This window comes from Setaria italica, chromosome VIII (assembly GCF_000263155.2).
Source record: "Setaria italica strain Yugu1 chromosome VIII, Setaria_italica_v2.0, whole genome shotgun sequence".
Taxonomy (NCBI): Eukaryota; Viridiplantae; Streptophyta; class Magnoliopsida; order Poales; family Poaceae; genus Setaria; species Setaria italica.
In genome coordinates this window covers 20,815,048-20,834,717 of record NC_028457.1, presented here as the reverse complement: position 1 = coordinate 20,834,717, position 19,670 = coordinate 20,815,048, and the positions used below count along the sequence as shown (strand labels likewise).

Genomic DNA, 19,670 nt, shown 5'->3' with positions numbered 1-19,670 from the left:
AAGACACGAAGGTGCACGAGAACTTCATGGACAGTCTCCTCACCTCCTCGCGGTGCTCCGGGCGGTGTTGTCATCGACGAGAACGCGACAACGAAGGAGATCGACGGTGGTGGGCGTGCGTTGTGCTCGGCTCGGGCGGCGGCGGCGGTGCTGGAGCTCAAGGCGGCATTAGGGTTTGGTGAGGTCGAGGGGGTGTGACGGCAACTTTTATAGCCCAGGGGTTGGCCTTGGCTTGCGGGCCCAAAGTTGAGCTGGACTCGAGCTCGAGTCTATGACGACATGGGCGAGGCGGAAGGGATGAGAGGCGACTGTCATAGGGTGCGGCAAGGAGCGGGTGCGGGAGTGGGCCGGTGCGGTGGGGGATTGGCGTGGGAGGTAGGCCGAGTTGGGCCGGCCTGCTGGCTGACTTGCACTGCGGAGGGAGTGGCAGAAACGGGCTGAAAGAAAGGACCGGGCCCAAAGAGAGAGAGAAAAGAAAACGACAAGGATAAGGTTTTTCCTATTGCTCAAAAGGATTCAAACATGAATCCAAATTCAAATTTGAATTCAAACAACCAAAATCAATGCACCGGCATGAATAGAACACACACAGAACAACCTTGTGTTAATTTAAAAAACAACAAATTATTTTCCTATACTAAATTTCCTGTCAAGAAAATAAATGTTGGGAAAGGTTTAAAAAAATATGAGAAAATCGTTGTTGAATTATTCTTTTTAATTACATCCTAAAATCTAAAAATTTCAGGGTGTGATATTAGGCCTGCTGGAGTGGGACCTCGACCACGAGGGGCTACTGTTGGGGATCTAGATCAAGGATGTTACCATCACCCTTGCACATCGTATTTTGGGAATCGAATGGCTGCAAGGTTAATCGGATCAAATCTCACCTTCCTCATGACTAACACCCTCGCTTACTGATTATCTTGGTCGAGTCATCCACGAGGGTGCGGAGCATTCCCTTTGATATGTTTGCAAGCATTCGCATTGAATAGAATGAAGTGAAGGTACCTGACAAGTGCGGAAAGGAGGGGGAATCCGAGACCCATTCAAGATTGCCCAAGCGAAGGTGCGGAAGAAGAATGTCATGTTGTGAATGTGACCCTGGCGGCATAAATCGCGTGACCCGGTTGTAGTGTACAAGTCGGATTAGAATTCTTTCTTTACCAAAATGTACAGCATATTCTTGGAATGTATTGGTTTACTGGGGTAAATTCGGTATGTATATGTTGGTTGGCCTCCCTATAAAAGGGGAGGCACCCCCACTGTAGAAAGGGTTTACATTTTTGGAGAAATACAAGCCCTTTGAGAGTTTTGTTTTCCATCTGTGTGTGCATTCTTTAAGTGCTCGGTGAAGAGCTTGCTCTAAGCCGACACGTGTATCCAACATCTGTCCATTTGTCAAATGCTCATTATTTAGCTTTCGAATCAAGCAACATGTTGGAAGTGCCTTACATCGATATACCTCAATACAAAATGGAATATAGGTGAATTCAACTTAAATTACTAACCAAATTGATGCGCCACAGCAGGAAGCACCAGATTTGTGCTGCCGTAGGACTGAGCCGCCATGGGGAGCCGTAGATCTCCGCTGGAGTGCTCTATCCTAGTTGCCTTCACTCTGTACTTCTTGTTTCCCTATCATGCGAGCGTGGCAGTGGGTAAACTAGTTTTCATCTGCAGCGCGGACTTTTCTACCACCAACTACCACAGTCACCTGAAACTTACCTTACATGTAGGATCCGGTTGCGGTAAAGATTTCCCATTCGATCCGTAACACCTTTTTCTTTTTATTTTACCGCCCTATTTATCAGCTTAACTTACATGTGGGATCCTGGTTGGTTTATGATATTTTTGCATACCTAATATTATCACAAAACTACCATGTAACGGCGAGTGACGTTTACTTTTTGGCTTTGGTGACAACTTTTATGACGTTCCGTAACTTTATCACTAAAGTTGCTCGGATGTAAAATTTTATGACATTTTTGGCTAGATACATTATAAATTTATGACAACAAGAAATGTCTCATAAAACTATCATCATAGGTCGAAAGATTTCTTGTAGCGGCACGCATGGATTCGTGGTCATCCTGCATAATAAACTTTTCATCTACTCCATTGACAGTTAAGTTCTCTACTGACCCGGTGATTGATAGCCTTTTTTTTCTTGTTCGAAACATATAGAAAAAATACTGGGTGATCAGCGTAATTCCATCAAGTGAAGCCTACCTTGCTTTTAGATCGGTAATGCTACACAACAGATGTTCGGAATTTAAAAAAAATCAGACATTCGATATATGTTGCAATAGTTAAGCGTCTATATAGGATGGTTGACATATGTCGCAATAGTGCATCGATATTACAACTATTATTTCTACATATTTCACGGTGAAATGTTGCATGAAACATAGCGTTTATGTTGCGGTGGGAATTTTCTATCACAAAATCGAACGACATAGTCATTTTTACGCATTATTTTTTCATATTGCAAATAGTGACCACTAATGTTACACTAAGTTAAACTTTAATGTTTTGTCAGAGCGTTCGATAAAAAATTTCCTATCCAACATCCAAGCGCCAACAACGCTGTTTTTAGATTTCTTTGTCTACTCACGTAGTTAATTTCTCTGTTGCTGATCACATTAGGATCGCATAGTTATAATCTAGCATTTCTGTATATATTGTTGTACTGTATAAATATTTAAGGGCAAGCTGGTTTTGAATACAAAGACTACCATATAGATCAATGATCTAAACACCAGTTCATGAAAATAGCACCAATTTACATTTAAGAAAATATCACGAGTTATACACAACCGATTATTTCCAGTTATTCTCCAATCGAGACACAGTGCGGGTTGCTTTTCAGAAGTCCAAATAGAGCACAGATTTAAAAACCCTTTCTCCGTTACTATCTGTACAACAGTTTAGCCGAGGACTTTCTTCACTCCAGCCAGAGCCTTATTCGTCTCGTTTCTTTTCCGGATGCCAATTTGGAGGCGCCACTGGTTGAGAGCAGCATCTGGAACTAACGATGCCAAGAACCACTGGACCGAGTGGCGCCAATACGGGACGCACCTTGCCTCGTAGCCAATGCAACGAAGAGCAGCCTTGGCGTACTCCTCAGGTGATGGTATGAATGGGGAATCACCCTTGACAGGGGACATCTTAGTAGCGACATACAGAGGGATCTGGATCGGACCACCACAAAAGGGAGAGCGTATCACAAAAAGATGATATACCACAAAGTTAGCATATACGAGAAGTGAAATATACAATCTCAACATATGTTTCTCTACCAGGCGTAAAAAGGATTATGACGTATTTTTGTGAATACTACAAATACAAGTTTAGTAGTACTTTTTGCTTATATTTTAGAATACGCGTTGTCTAAAGTTTCTAAAATTTTAGCCATCCAGATATTGAAAACTATCTAGAAGTAGTATACGTTCAATTAACACTATACTGTATTTAACAGAGTATGTAGAAATTGAAAACATGAAACATAGAGTGTTACGATATAGATGCAACCCAAAAGGAGCAGTAATTAGAAATATAAGACGGCCTCTACAATAAAGGGTTATCAAGTTGTAATATTCAAAAATCATAAAATTGAGGGCCTTGGATTGGCATTGTGCTTTTCTTAATTCTTATTTGCGTGGTAACGTGATTTCATAACAGAGACTAACATTTTATATAGCATATTGAATAAAGCAAATCCTTTATATATATTATTTTAGCAAGTTGGAGAGGTAAATAAATACTCCATCCGTGGTTAAATATATGGCATTAATTTAGAACGAGTTAATTAGTTCAAAAATGAATTAGCTAGCTTGTTCAAAACATCATATATTTGAGTATGGATTTAGTATGTACCGGAGATTTTCTAAAAGAGAAGTATGTACTACAAATTGACCCTTTTTTTTCTCCTTACAAGTTACACATTACACAAATAGATACAAAAAAATAGTTGCTATTATTCCACTAAGAAAAAAGTGTATTTTTCATCCCTCAAGTATTGTGAAAGTGTGACATTCATCTCTCATGTTTTATTTGGTACAAATCAACCCTTTCACTAACTAAATCGATGCATTTACCATCCCGTCTTAATTTAACAATGGTTTGGTGTGTTCTAATAGTGATTTATGCTGCATAATGATTTGACTAATCCCTACTTAGCGATGTAATATACTCAGTCGAAGATATAAAGTCACAAAAATAGTAAATCCTCTAAATTGCCTATCACATAAATATTTATCAAAAAAATTAACGGAACCGATTCACACTGAACTATTATAGTGATTGACTCAACATTAGACGTGACTAAGCAGTGATTAGTAATATGATTACAGGGTCTAAGATGATGTTATATGATACTAAACCATTATTAAACTAAGGTGGAGATGATAAATGCACCGATTTATTTAGTTAAGGGGTTGATTTGCACCAAATGAAATATGAAAGATAAATGTTACACTTTTGAATTACTTGAAGATTAAAAATACACTTTTTCCTTCCACTAATCACTACTAGAAACCCAACTTCAGCCAACAGGGGGAGAACGTACAATGGCCATCGGGCAGTCAAGGAGACTATCAAATGGCCATCGGTTAAGGTGTCACCGATGGTTATAAATTGAACCGTCGGTGTTTGTATCCAATAGCCAACAGTACAAAGTATTCCCCAGGGTGAAAACTTGACCAGCCGGGCATTAGATCAAACTAGAAACCTTGGCGCGGCCTTGCCGCGCTGCTTTGGTGATTGGGCCAGTGTTTCTTGTTTTGAAGTATTTTTAGTTATTGTGTCATCTTGCATCACCTATAAAATGCAAGATTATTTGCAGAAAACACATTGTAAAAGCTACAGTTCATATCTGAAGCACGGTAATTTGTCACCACTTCCTTAGGAAAACTAAAGTCAATCACAAGATCTGTAGACAAATTACAAAACAGCTAAAGATATAACAAAATAAAGGCTTGCGACAGTGGAGAAGCAGACTTCTAAGTCTATTCCTAAACAATCAGGACATTGTAAATTGCATGTTACCATGGCAAAAGGTTTTTAACTTTGCTAAGTTGAATTTGCATTTTATGAGTTGGGACCACCATTTGCTTCTATTGACATGGCAATGTGATAATCGCAATTTAGAAATTAGAAATATCATTTGAACAATTTAGAATCATATGTTTTATTAGTTAGAACTATTTGAATCTCAATTTATGTGCAGAAAGGCAAATAGAACCTGAGTATTGTTTGTCGTGTTCTGAAATTAAGAACTACTCCCTCCGTTCCAAATTGTAGGTCGTTTTGACTTTTCTAGATTCATAGATATTATTATACACCTAGACATACACTATATCTAGCCTAAAAAAGTTAAAACGACCTGCAATTTGAAATGGAGGGAGTACATAGTATAAACATCATGTAAGCTACGTGCCAAAATTAAACCAACTTGGAACTAATTTAGCACTTATTTCGCCTTCCAATGTACTATAAGTAATCAATCTGTTATGGATCGGAGCTGAGTACAATAACAGATAATTTTAGAAAATTTCCACTTAATGCGAGTCCTATTCCTAGAGTTTATATACTTAGTTTGACTTGTAATGTCTTGAGCAGCACATCTTCCAGAACTGAAAAGTTTTGCTCTACATATTTCAATTCTATATGGACTCTCGAAGAGGCTAACAAGTTGTCACTGCTGAAAATGTTAAAATAATGTGTAGCCTGTTCTGCATAACAAACTTATGTCCTTAATCTTATGCTCACAATTTGGAAGTACCTATGATTTTAAGTTCTTCAAATAAAATAACAGTATTGGTGAGAGAATATACTCCAACGAAAAAAGTGTAGCTGAATGCCCCGTGATATTGCTATTACCAGTGCTATTTCTTTCGTGTACCATCAAGGCGGAGCTTCCAAACCATAATGTGAAATTAACTGGGAACTTGATGCTCCAGTAATGAACTTTCATAGTTATTAGAAGTAGCATTATATTATAAATTTATAATATATGTTCATCTATAACGTATATCTAAATTAAGTAAACATAAAATAAAATTAGAAAAAAGTACGAGTTCTATTAAAGATAGCACTATACACTACTAGGAAAAACGTCATTAATACCAGTTGGGAACCCCCTTTAGTACCAGTTTCGCAACCGGTACTGGTAATTTGGTACTAAAGGGCCCTTTAGTACCAGTTGAAATAACCGGCACTAAAGGGTATTAAAAATTCAAAAAAACGAAAATCCCCGTCAGCCCTGCCCTGCCGCCCTCCTCCCTCCTCCACCTCCCGCTGTCCCCCACCCTCCTCTGCCGTCCTCCTCCCTCCTGCCCTCCTCTGCCTCCCGCCATGCTCCGCCCTCCTCTGCCGCCCTCCACCCTCCTTTGCCTCCCGCCGGCCCCCTCCTCCTGCGACCGCTGCCCGCGCCGCTCCCACCACCCCCACCTGCCCGCCGTCTCCGCCGCCGCCTCACCTCACCCCACCACTGCTCCTCACTGCTGGTGAGGGGCGAGCGGAGGAGAGAGGGGAGGGGAGGCCGAGGAAGGGCTGATGAGGTGACAGCACAAGGAGATAGGAAGGGAGAGGAAGGGAGATAGGAGAGATAGAGGAAGAGGAAGGGATGCGGCAGGCGGTGGATATAAGAAGTGACGACAGCGGCGGGTGGAGCTCTTTAGTGCCGGGTGGAAGCTCCAACCGATACTAATGGGTTACCTTTAGTACCGGGTGGAGCCCCCACCCAGTACTAAAGGGGGTCACGGGGTTCCTCGGGAACTATCCGTTAGGCCCAGTACTATGTGAGCATTAATACCGAGCTGAAATGCAACCGGTACTAAGCCTCGGGATGAATGCTCGGTTTTCAAGTGGTGATAGTTAATTTGGAAGTTAATGAAATTTCCGAAGTGAGAGGCTAAGGCCATTCGGTGAAAAACTAAATGGGTTTAGGTCCAAGGACTCACCATACTAAGATGAAGAATCATTATGTAGTAGAGAAATATGGTTGTGGATTGTTAAGATACTCCACACCTTGATGTTCGTATGTATGTACAACATTGCAAAGAACTGAAAAATTACTTGGGCAAAACTACAAACATGCATGTGCAGGGCATGGTCCGGGTGACCTCACTGTAGGTTTAACATCTTTTTGGCTCCTATGATACAACAGCGCAATACAGATGGATGTCCCATGATTCGTTGGGTTGGATGGGGGAGCTGCTGATGGAGAACCCGACGTGTGCTGCTGTTGGCCGGCGGATGCCATCTGGTATGTACGCTTCCGTCCGTGCCTCTTGCGCATTCCCTCGCCCATGCCCAGCACATTGCCATGCCACCCATAGCGCTCCTGCTGTGCCAGCGCCGCCAGCACCCATGGGCGGACTTTAGCTGGCAGCTGCAGCAGCGGCGGCGCAGACCTACAGCATATAGGCGCCGCGTGGTGTTCCTGCGCTCGGAGCGCCTCCCCCCGCGTCGAGCGTCTGGTCGAATAAGAGCTTGCGTGTGCGTGAAAGGCAGCGGCACCATAGAAGACGGGATGAAGCCCAGAAGCACGGGAAGATGAGAAAGTTCACCAGATTTAGGTCTTGACAGATGGCCAATGGGGCAAAGTATTCCCCTAAGGTTTCATGGGGTAACACTACACGTTGCAATAGCCAACAGCTAAACGATTACCTACAGCTCTAAAAGGACTGTTGGCTATTAATGAACTATAGCCGATTGTTACTTGTTGACCCGTTGGCTTTCGTGTTAAATGGCCGATGGTTCAATCTTTTTCCCCGATAGTATCATTTAAACACATGGTGATTAGCAGCATGCCAGCAGTGGCCAACACCCAACGTGTCTAAGTTTGACTTGCAGTCGTGAGTAGTCGATGGTTCACACCAACCCATATAGCCCGCATGCATATTCGTTTCCTTGTTTATAATGTAGGGGTGATCTAATGTATTTTAGGAAGGTCCTATTTGGATCCGCAGCTAAACTGTTGTTGCTAAGGATCAAACAAACACGGCCTGGTTAAACTTTGGCTGGTTAAAAAAAAATTTAGTAGGTCGAACCTAACTAAACCCAGCTTAAAGCAGTAAAGACCAAAATACCCTTCCTCGGTAAAATCCTGGCCTCGTTCCCCACCCGCGCCCCCGCACGGCTCGTTCCCCGCGCGCCGGTTCGTCGCCGCCGCCGCCGGTCCCCGTGACCAGGTCCTTCGCTGTCGGTCTCCTTGGACTCATCATCCGACGGCGGGTAGTTGCAGAGGTAGGGCATCGAGGAGGTGGTGGCGCTGCGGGGGGTTCACAGCCAGCGGTGAAGAGGCAGAGGGGCGCGCTGGCGTGGGCCCAGCACAGCGAGGTGTAGCGGCGGGCGAGTGGCGGCGGGGCTGCGGGTGGTTGCGAGGAAGCCACCGGCGCGGGGAATCGGCCGGAGACGCACCGTGGGTGGAGAAACGGCGGCAATGGTGGTGGTGACAGGAGGTGGCGGCGGGATTTGGCCCAGGTTTCGATGGCATAGGTCGCGGAGGAGGTTCAGGAGTGGGGGCTAGAGGACTAGGGGCTCAGCGCGGTTTGGTTTGATGGGTTCCCTAGCAAAGAAGGTGGCCCGAGGGTGGAGCTTGCTGGCGGCACCACCGCGGGCACCCTCGACGGGGGAGCCCGCTGCCGCGCGCGGCCATCGCTCGCCGGGGGGCACCGCCAGAGCCCGCCGCCGCGCGCCGTCGGCCTCCCGTCGCCTCAAATTCCCGGTTGACGAGGACACAGCAGGCGACGTGAAGAAGTCGAGGAGGGAGCTGGTGAGGTGGAGGAGCTGTGGGCACGGTTGATTCGTGGGAGATGGCTGGAGGAGAGTGGAGTTGGCCGGCGAGAGATGGCGCCGGTGGTGCTCGGGGCGGCCGGGGAAATTTCGATTCCCGGCCGGATTTTGGCCTGCGCGCGTCGAGAGGGAGCTGGGGGTTACCCAATAGGGGGGTGTTTGGGAAACACCTCCTAAACTTTAGGACATGTCACATCTGATGTTTGATACTAATTAGAAGTATCAAATATAATCTAATTACAAAACTAATTGCACAGATGGAGTCTAATTCGCGAGACGAATCTATTAAGTCTAATTAGTCCATGATTTGACAATGTGGTGCTACAGTAACCAGTTGCTAATGATGCATTAATTAGGCTTAATAGATTCATCTCGCGAATTAGTATAAGGTTTCTGCAGTTAGTTTTATAATTAGCTCATGTTTAGTCCTTCTAATTAGCGTCCGAACATCCGATGTGACACTCCTAAAGTTTAGTATCTCGTATCCAAACACCCCCTAGGTTGAGGTGCAGGGGGCTTCAGCTACATGGCAGGAGGGATGGCCTGGAGCCCGACGGATTCGGCCGGCGGTCAGGAGCTCGCACGGTTCTTGGCACGGTTCTTGGCTCAGCCTGAGGAATAAGGGAGAAGGGTAGCACGCTAACAACTAGCAAAATGCTAGGGAATCCAAACAGCTCAGTTAAAATTTAGCTAGCTGAAATTTCTGAATTTTAGCTAGTTATAATTTAGATGGGTGGAGTATGTAACAATAAACTTGAAGCAACGAGGAAAGGAACAATCCTCGCAGGAACTCAAGCAGTGAGGCGACCGACATTATTCATACATACCTGGCATTGCACGTCTACTCCATATTGTTTGTACTCAACACTTAAGCTTCGAGAAAATTGATCAACATACCTAAAACGTATAGGAATACATATGAATTTTATAAGTTGCATTCAACAAATATGCAAGATAAATTTACATTGTTACATGCAAAATTTGCCCGATTGTTTAAGAAAAAAATATTTTGCACGCTCTAGGTGAATCGAACATATCAGGACCCCAAGATTAACCATTCATGCATTAATTGATTATTGAAGTATTTTACACCCAATTTTCCATGGGAAAAATGTACTCCTGGAAATTATATTATTAATACGAAATTCTAGTGCTACATTCTCTTAGGCCCCGTTTGGGTCCAAGGAATTGGAATCTATTTAATGGAGTAGGCTAATTTATATTGGAATGTGGCATTCCACAACTTTCCAAAGTTTAGATATAAGCCTATCTTAAATTCATGGGGTGGGAGATGGAAATTGATTCTATAGATTATGGTTATTAGATGGAATTCAATTCTTATAGCACGCTCTTAGACTCGCTTCTCTATAGTAGAAGTGCAGCATACAAGTATCTCTCCCATATCACCAACTATAATATACAACTATATTCCACATACAATTATATTAGCTTAATTAATTTGTGTCTAAATTATGATTATTAGGATGGAATTCAATTCCAATGAACCAAACGGGCCCTTAGAAAAATCTAGTGCTATATGCATCTGCCACGTACCCTGCACAATGGGGTCTGAACTCGATGGTCTACCGGTGCGTATTAAATGAAAGCATACGCGCGCCCTGGTGGCACGGGAGTATGTCGCAGGGAGCAGTCATGTGCATTGCATATATTGTGAGCGGACTTGTGGTACACATAGCCTACGTACATATTCTGTGTTAACACAAAATAGCAAAGAATATTAATGCTGCGTCACTTTCAACACCATATTTCTTTTAATATGTCTATTTTTTGTAAAAAATTTCTTTATGTCTAAACTCTCATACATTGAAACATCTGAAAACAAGTGAGGTGTCATGTGTTTCAATTTTTTACAGTGATTGTTAGAAAAAAAAAGTCTTATCCAAATTCAGCAACAACTGGGAGTATATATCACTTGTAGAAAAACAACCTTCCATCCTCAACGATCATTTTTGGACCCTAAATTTCATGATCCGTGGAGACCCTTTTAGTCCCGATTGGTATTACCGACCAGGACTAAATATAACTCTTTAGTCCTGGTTGGTAACACCAACCACGACTACTAATGCCCCTTCGAGCTTTAGTCCCTACCAATCGGGACTATAGATTTCCATTTGGCCCGCGGCCTGTGGGCCGGCCCATGGCACGACATTTTGGCCCGGTACAGGCACGGCCCGGCACGGCGGCCTTGCAGGCCGGGCTGGCCCGTCCTACAGCACGGGCCGGCCCTGGGCTGCTGCCTCAGGCCCGGCACGGCCTGTCCCATTTGGCCCGTGGGCCTTAAACGGGCAGCACGGCCTGCCAGGCCTGCCTCAGTGCCCGCACCGCACCGCTCCTACTGCTCCGAGCTGCCTCCCCCTGTCAGCTTGCCCCCGGCGACCTCCGCGCCTCCCGTGCCTCCGCCGCCTCCCCCTGCCGGTGTGCCCCCGGCGACTTCCGCGCCTGCCCTGCCTCCGCCGCCTCCCCCTGCCGGCCTGCCCCGGGCGGCCCGGCCGGCCAGCCCCTCGCTCGTCGCGGCTTCCGCCGCCTCCCCTTGCCCCCGACGGCCTGACTGGCCGGTCACTCGCACGTCGCGGCCTCCGTGCCTCCCTCTGCCCTTGGAGCCGTGCCCCTCCGCCGGTCCCGTGGCCCTCCCCCGCCGCCTCCCTGGCCAGTCCCGTGGCCCTCCACAGCTGTGGCGGTGTGGAAAAGAGGGGCTAGAGTCGTGCCCCTCCGCCGCCGCCTCCCCGGCCAGTCCCATGGCCCTCCGCCACCGCCTCCCCGGCCGGACCGTGGCCCTCTACTGCGCGGCGGCACCACGGCGGGGAAAAGAGGAGCCGGAGCCGTGCTGCGGGCCGGCATGGGCACGATGAGCCTATTAAGGCCCATCGGGCTAGCGGGTCGGCACGGCCTGCCTAAGAAGGCAGCAGGGCAGACCTGGGCTGCTCCTTCGACACGTGGGCCGGCCCGGCCTGGCACGATTACTGTGCGGGCCTAAACAGGTCGGGCCTAAGCAGGCCGGGCCTAATCGGGCTCGTGCCAGGCCGGGCTGGGCCACCCGTTTGGCCATCTATAATCGGGACTAAAGGGTCCCCACGGGTGAATTCAAAATGATAGCATTCGCTACTCAATTGGATGTGCTGTGTAGGTGAGATGGTAAGAAAGTTAGACGCGAGGCAATAGGTTGCGGGTTCACATGAAAAAGCGCGTGACTTGTGACGTGTGCGTGGGGAGCCTCCTAGGAATTTAGAATATTTTTTTGAAACTGTCACAAACAAGTTCTATCAATAGCTACCACATGCAGGAGTAAAACAAAGTTTTCTCGCAAAAAGATAAAGATAAAAAAAAGTTTCAGCCTTTTCAATAAAGGCTGCTTGAATACTGTCCTAAAGGCTTATCCTAATCGAACAACAACTTGATGTTAATATTCCATGTTGCAAAGACTCTTTCTGGAAAACGTCAGCTTCAAACCCTATTTTGGGAAAGTCGAACTTTCTGTCATCCATGATCTTGCCTTTATATATGCATGCATGCCATTGGATAAGAGGTAGCGTTGCCTGTATTGCGCATGTATATAGGAGCAACCATGGTGTCAGTTAGGCTTGGCAATTAGAAATGAAATATTACACACCCAGATGAAAATATTCAAAAGTTATGCAATATGTTACCTTTAGGTGAGTTTTATAGATTTGAAAAAAAATGCCCATAAGATATTTTTTGGGATAGTATCGAAATGTTAATGTTATGAAATATTACAGCGCGAGATGGAAATGGTCAAAGTTGATTGCTGTTTGGGATAGTAAGGGGGCGTTTGGTTCCCTTTGCTTATTTTTAGCACGTGTCACATAGAATATTTAGATACTAATTAGGAGTATTAAACGGAGATTATTTACAAAATCCATTACATAAGTGGAGGCTAACGGCAAGACGAATTTATTAAGCCTAATTAATCCATCATTAGCAAATGTTTACTGTAGCAACACATTGTCAAATCATGGACTAATTAGGCTTAATAGATTCGTCTCGCCGTTTAGCCTCCACTTATGTAATGGGTTTTGTAAATAGTCTACGTTTAATACTCCTAATTAGTATCTGAACATTCGATGTGACGGATGCTAAAAATAAGTCAATGGAACCAAACACCTCTAAGATGTATTCTTTTGTCCTCATATAATTAGTTAGTGAGGCCAGGGGCTGGCAACAGATGTGAGTCTGTAGCGTTATACTATACGACTGTGGCAACTTGATTTGAACCGTTAAAATTTGGATTTGGACGGGATGGGCCTGCAGTGTATTTACCTGCAATATGCTTTTCGGTGGCAGTGGACCACGTTCTGTCTAAAATTTGCATATGCACATGAAACTTGACTTAAACAAAAGGGGAAAACATAGCTACAGTAGAGCATGGGCCTCTTACGCTTTGCTCGCCGCGTAGACAGCATAGAGCGGGAACGCCGGCACCACGACGGAGGAGCCCGACCCCACGTTGACGACGGCGCCCCTTCCCCTCGCCGCCATCAGCGGCACGACGGCGCGCGTGATCCGCGTCGCCGCTTCCACGTTCACCCGCACCACGGCCTCCCACACGGGATCCCCCACCTCGTGGAAGTAGGCCGCACACGGGTACGTCGCGCCGGCGTTGTTGACGAGGACCCCTACGTCCCGCCCCTCCACGGCGGCCGCCACCCGCGCCACCCCGTGCCGCGCGTCGTCCCCCGTCGAGGCGAGGTCGAACGCCACGCTCCGCACCTTGCACGACGGCGCGGCGGCCAGGACCTCCTTCCCGACCCGCGCCAGCTTGTCGGGGCTCCGCCCCACGAGGACGAGGTGGAGACCCCGGCGCGCGAGATCCAGCGCCACCGCGCGGCCGATGCCGTCCGTGGCGCCCGTCACCACCGCCCACGTCCCGTACCGCCTGGCCAGGTCTCGGCCCGGCCGCAGGAACGCGCGGTGGAGCCATGCGAGGAAGGTGGCCGCGGACCGGACCAAGACAAGGAGGCCGAGAGCCAACAGGAGGGTGAACCACGCCGGCGCCGGCGTTGGGGACGTTGGCCATCGCGCCTCCGCATCTGCAGCTAGCAAGGCCATCTTGTCTCGGCGTGGACAGAAGCAGGCTCATTATGACCTTCGGCAGAGTGCAAGAGGCTACTACCTTTTGTATTACCCTGATGAGGGCAGCACGGAGGTGCTGACAACCTTGTGCGGTCCTTGCAGCTGCAGCGGCGTTAGGCCGGTGCGTGATGGCGAGAGGCGTTTATGGCTGGAGTGAATGCAAAAGGTGAGCTGCACATGCTGCGCTGGCTCAGGCGGCAACGCGGCAGTGATCGGCCGTGCTCGTGCACGCAGAGGGTCCACACTCCACACATGCACGAAATGATGGACGTGCCCTACCGGGTACCGGCTGCTGGCTGCCGCTGCGGGAACCCAAGGGTAATTCCGTTGCAGGACACTTTGATGTTGGTTTTGGCTCTAGGACACTACTCATTGTTGTGTCAATTTACCCGTGGACACTAATCAAATTTAGATATTTGCTTCTAGACACTATGTCTATCGAAATAATTTAGAGAAAGAAAATTCTAGATGACTAAGGGGTGTTTGTTTCTTTAGCTTCTCCTAAAATTTCTATCACATCGAATGTTTAGATACTAATTAGAAATATTAAATATAAACTAATTACAAAACCAATTGCACAGATGGAGACTAATTTGCGAGACGAATCTATTAAGCCTAATTAGTCCATGATTTGACAATGTGATGCTACAGTAAACATGTGCTAATGATGGATTAATTAGGCTTAATAGATTTATCTCGTGAATTAGCCTCCATCTGCGTAATTAGTTTTATAATTCGCTCATGTTTAATCCTCCTAATTAGCCTCCAAATATTTGATGTGACATGAATTACTAAAGATCCAAACATCCCTATAACGTTGCTGGCCCTGGCTCAACAGTGCAAAACTAACCCACCCTAGAGCTGGACAACGCCAGGCCGGCCTCCTCCCCAGCCGATGCATGACCAAGTGAGCAATGGAGGGAAGGATGAAGAGTGTCATTGTGTGAAGCGCCTGCACAATGTCTTGTTGAAATAATAGGCCTAGCCCATAGTAATTTCAGAATTCCAAATAAATCTCAAAGGCCCATGTGGGTAAGAGGTGGAGTGGTGCAAGTCTTTAGTCCCACATTGCTAGTGGAGGGGAGGGATGACCAACTTAAAGATGGAAGTTGTCTTCACTCCTCCAAGCTATGTGTGTGGGGAGAGAAGGAGAGCTCCACACGCGCACGCTCGCTCGCCACGCCGGGCAGGGCAGGGCGGGGCGACGGGCGCGGGCGCGCGGCACCTGCGTGAATGGTCTGTCAAAATCCGATCGGTTTAGATCACGATCACGATCTGTTCGAGCTAGGGTTTTTGCCTTCTCTTGCTGCTGCGCCGCCACCGTAGTCTACTCCATCCCGATTGTCGGCGTGCACCGACGATTGGGAGAGTAGGTCTCCGGAACCGTCGTCTTCAGCGATCCTGCACCGGGAGAGGGCGAATAAGGTTTTTGGGAAGCGCTCTGCACGACTGCTCGATTGCTTCCTCCGCTTCGTCAAGTTCTTCATCGACTCCTTCACCACGGCTCGTCTACCTCTTCGTCACTTGGGTGTCACCCATCATCGCGAACAACGTCAGGCTGCTGATCGTCGTCGCCTACTGTACCCAGTAGTCGTCCAGGAGTCGGTCTTCATCAAGAAAGAAACATACGATCTCTTATCTCAAATTATGTCTTCCATACTAGCTATTATGATCTGTTGTAGTCTGATAGCACTGGATAGTATGGTAGAATATGTGATTCTATTTGCAATGATAGACTTATCTAGATCTTGCGTAGACATGTCTAGTTTAATCTGCTATCTGTTCATCGTATTCATGATTTATTTCTGGATTAAATTAAAACTAAAAGTGCTTATATATCCAACATGTCTCGGGAGTCAGGGTCATGGACGATGAGAGCCACGTCCTCAGTGTCGTGGGCGGCGCGGGCACCAGCTCTAGAAGACCAGAACTACGCACCTCTCCGCGTGTTATTGATCTATTCATAAAGCAAAGCTAAAAAGGAAGCAGGAGGACATAGCTTCCAAACATGTAGGGTTCAAAATTGCAAATGCATTTGCCGGCAGCAGATTGAGAAGCAACAAATGCTTAGCAGATGGTGTGTTGCAGCCATTGGGAATTCCTATTGTCAAACACCACTGCAGCATGTACGCAGAAGATTTGTCTTGTTAGCATCACCAACTGTGGGGAAGCTCGATCAATTGGCAAGATACTAGAGTTGTTCGCGGATGCCTCGGGATTAGAGTCCAACCTGGAGAAATGCTCAATCATACCGATTTATGGCGTGAAGATGGGCTAGAAGACTTCCAATTGGTACTCCCGTGCACAGTTACTCAGTTCCGAATAAGATACTTGGGGGATCCCGCTCTCTACTAGATCTAAATCTCAATAACAACCATTGGTCGAGAAGGTGGCAGCCAAATTGCCGCGTGGCAGGGTCCACTCATGAACAAATGCGGACGGCTAACTGTTGGGGGGAAATATTAACGCTCCCCTAAGACACCACTTAAAGAAGCGGACACGGAGGCCCGGGCCCACCAAAGCGTAATCAAAACTCCGCCTCGCCCGACCAGCGCGCTAGGATCGGGAGCACCCGACCCCCCTCCGCAAAGATTCCGCCTCGCCCGACTGCGACCCCGGGGTCGGAGGGGCCCGACCCCTCACCACGGAGTTCCGCCTCGTCCGACCCCAAGCGAAGGGGTCGGGCGCACTGAGACCCCCCGGGGGAGGCATCCCCCTCGGATACGGTCCAGACGGGCAAGACAGACAAAATCTTGTGGGTCCCCCCGTCGGCCTCGCCATAAATGCGCCGCAGGACTGACGGAGGGCAGGGCGACCACGCCCCTCACGCAACCCGACGCAAGTACCCGTGCACGACCGCTCTGTACAGGCTACAGTACTGGCGGCCGGCTCCCATTCGCCGTAGGGTACTCATGGCCTGTGCCGGCCGGAGCAAAGGAGAGAGCGGCCTGCCCTCGGGCTCCGCGCACCCTCGGGTCCCACGCGCCCAGCGGCACGGATGTGACGCTCTCCCTCTAAGCACCCGTCATTGGGGCAAACGCATCCACCGTCCTCCCCAAACGGACGCTGGGGTAACGACGGAACGCCCTCATCATGATCTGATACCTACGAGCATCGGAGTAGCTATCTGCAGGGAGCAACAACACCTGGCACACGGCGACCTCCCCCTCCGGCATGCGCGCCGGCACGCATCCAGGGTCGGCAGAGGCATCGGACGCCTAGGATCTTGCTCCTCCTTCCTGCCATACCTTTTACCTTTCTATGCTTTACTCTTTATAGTCCTTTTTTACCCGATCCCAGCTGTAACTCCGGCCACCCCCTTGCGATATAAAAGGGGGAACCCGAGGCCGGAGAGGGGATCGATCGGCTTTTTCTCCTTCACGCCATAGTACGCTACAACTCTCCCTGAGAGCGCAAGCACCAAAGAGACTTGGGACCAGTCCCTCTCTCGTCGATCTGTAACCCCCTACTACAGAACCCCGCGTGGGCAATACACAAACATCCCCGACACTGGACGTAGGGCTTCCTTTGCCCGAACCAGTCTAAATCCGTGTCTCCCGCGCAACCACTTGAGGCTTACGCGCATAAAAGAAATTTACTAGTCTAAGTCTTGATCCGCTGATCTTGACAACGACACTAACGCTCATGAAATCATCTCTGACTTGCAATGCCAATCTACCTGATCATGGCTGATAAGCTTGAAAGAATCAAGATGCCTAAAAAGGGGTGAATTAGGCTTCTATAAATTTTTGCGGAAATTCAAACCTAACATCAAGTCTAATCACCCTATGTACCTACTTCCTTAAAAAGTATGTCTATTCTAGTCACACAAAAGGTTTGCAATGTAGTTCCAACCCTACTAGAGCATGGAAATTCTAGGAATTGAAATGCAAAAAGTAATTGCGAAATTTAAGTGCAGAAAGTAAAGAAAGGGTTAGAACGCCGATGTTTTCCTGAGGTATTGAAGAGTCAGCATTATCCCCTAGTCCTCGTTGGAGCACCCACGCAAGGGTATAGCTCCTCCTCGTGCGGCACACAAGGACCAAGTGCTCACTAGTGGTAATCCATTCTTCATTCCGGATCAGTGGATTCCAAACCGAGCACAACACTTCTTGGGGCTTCTCACAAGTCACCTCCTTGAGAGCTCACCAAGAACATCACCACCAAGCTGTCTACGTGATGCCGATCACCAAGAGTACGTAACAAGCAAAGACCCTCACTTGACCTACACGAGCTAAAGAGGTGGATGGATGCACACTCACTACTCTCCAAGCACTAATGATATCCTTAATCTTCAATTAAGAACATCTCAGATCGCTTCTAGTGCTCAACTTGCCCTTGACCTCAAAATAATCCTATTAGCTTCATTGACTGCCAAGAGAGATGAAATGAACCACCACAAGGTCTATTTATAAGCCAAAGCAAGGGACTAGCTGTTGCTGTTCACGTGCACAGAAACCGCCATCACCGTAACAATCGGTGAATCTTGAAGTACAACTTTGCAACGGTCACTGACACATCACCTACTCAATCGGTGAGGAAGAATTTTTACCACTGTAACAATTGTTGTGCCCTCAAATAAGTTGCAAAACTTGTAGAGCCAATTTTGATCCGAGCCGATCGCACCAACTCATTCAGTGGGGCATAGAGGCACCAACCTTATGAGTTGATGGACAGAGCTGCTCACAAGCTAAGAGCGCTCATTGACTGATTCGTTGAACCTTCACCGTGCCCATTAGACCATTCCATGGTCCTATGCATGCCTCTGCACACAGCTTGTGATCACTGAATTAATCGGTGACACACAACTCTGCATATTTAATGTGTTAACTAATCCAATTCAACTTCTTTGATTTTCACAACTCCTTCTTCGGATCCTAAGGCTTCAACTAAGATACCTAGTGCCTAGTTTCACAAGTGTGCATCCACTCAACCTAAGGACTCACCTAGGTTAAGCTACTACTCTTTGCCCTCCTTTATACTAGGGCCATAGGAAAAAAACCTATACTAATCCAAGTGTATCTCAATACCAAACGATACTTGGAACTAGCTTGTCCTTAGCCTTCTCACCTATCCTTTGAACCAATACATTTTCAAACACATAATGGGGGCCAAGAATAACATGAAAGCCCATCATTGCACTAACTTATTGAATGTCGCTGCAAAACACACGTTAGTCGCAATGATCATGTTGTCATTAATTGCCAAAATTGAATTAGGGGCCTAGATGCTATTTAAATCTCCTCCTTTTTGGTGATTGATGACAACACTTCCTCAAATAAGATATAAGAGAGAAATTGAGAGGCACGACACACTTGAAGTGCATGAACTTGTTTGATATAAGATAAAAGTGTTAGTCAAGTCCATGCAAATCATGTCCAACAACGTGTATGATAAAGAGTATACAATAAAGCGCACATGCAAACAATGAATGACATGGCATAAGATATATGAAAAAGTGCAAGCACATGTCACACAACAGTAGCAAGGCAATATATTCATGTGCATTAAAGTAAACTTGATGCATGAGTAGCACAACAAAATATCCAAAAGCCTATGCTACAAAAAGCTCTCCCTAACTCTCATCTGTCACCCTCTCCCCTTTGGCATCAAGCATGAAAAGGAGTAAATGTCATAAGCTGGAGGAGGGTGTGCAGGCGGGCCCTCTTGAGCTAGCCAAAAGTCAAAGAGGAGCAAGGTATGGTGATCGTGTGTGTCTCGGGAGCAACTGAAGTGGAAACAAAAACCTCTGTGGTAACGTG

At 47.0% G+C, this 19,670-nt stretch overlaps 1 protein-coding gene across 2 annotated transcripts; it reads right to left on the bottom strand.

Moving 5' to 3' along the window:
- Nucleotides 1-2,675: 2,675 nt before the first annotated feature.
- Nucleotides 2,676-14,003, bottom strand: LOC101758878 (very-long-chain 3-oxoacyl-CoA reductase-like protein At1g24470). 2 transcript variants are annotated; one of them, XM_004979177.4, is made up of 3 exons: nucleotides 13,214-13,990; nucleotides 9,627-9,696; nucleotides 2,676-3,191 (listed from the first exon to the last, which is right to left on the bottom strand). In XM_004979177.4, the coding sequence occupies exons 1-3, from the start codon at nucleotides 13,882-13,884 to the stop codon at nucleotides 2,928-2,930; spliced, it is 1,005 nt and encodes a 334-aa protein (XP_004979234.1). In that variant the 5' UTR covers nucleotides 13,885-13,990; the 3' UTR covers nucleotides 2,676-2,927. The 2 variants fall into 2 exon arrangements, with proteins under 2 accessions (XP_004979234.1, XP_004979235.1); XM_004979178.4 differs by lacking the exon at nucleotides 9,627-9,696 and having other exon boundaries at nucleotides 13,214-14,003.
- Between the last annotated feature and the right edge of the window lie 5,667 nt (nucleotides 14,004-19,670).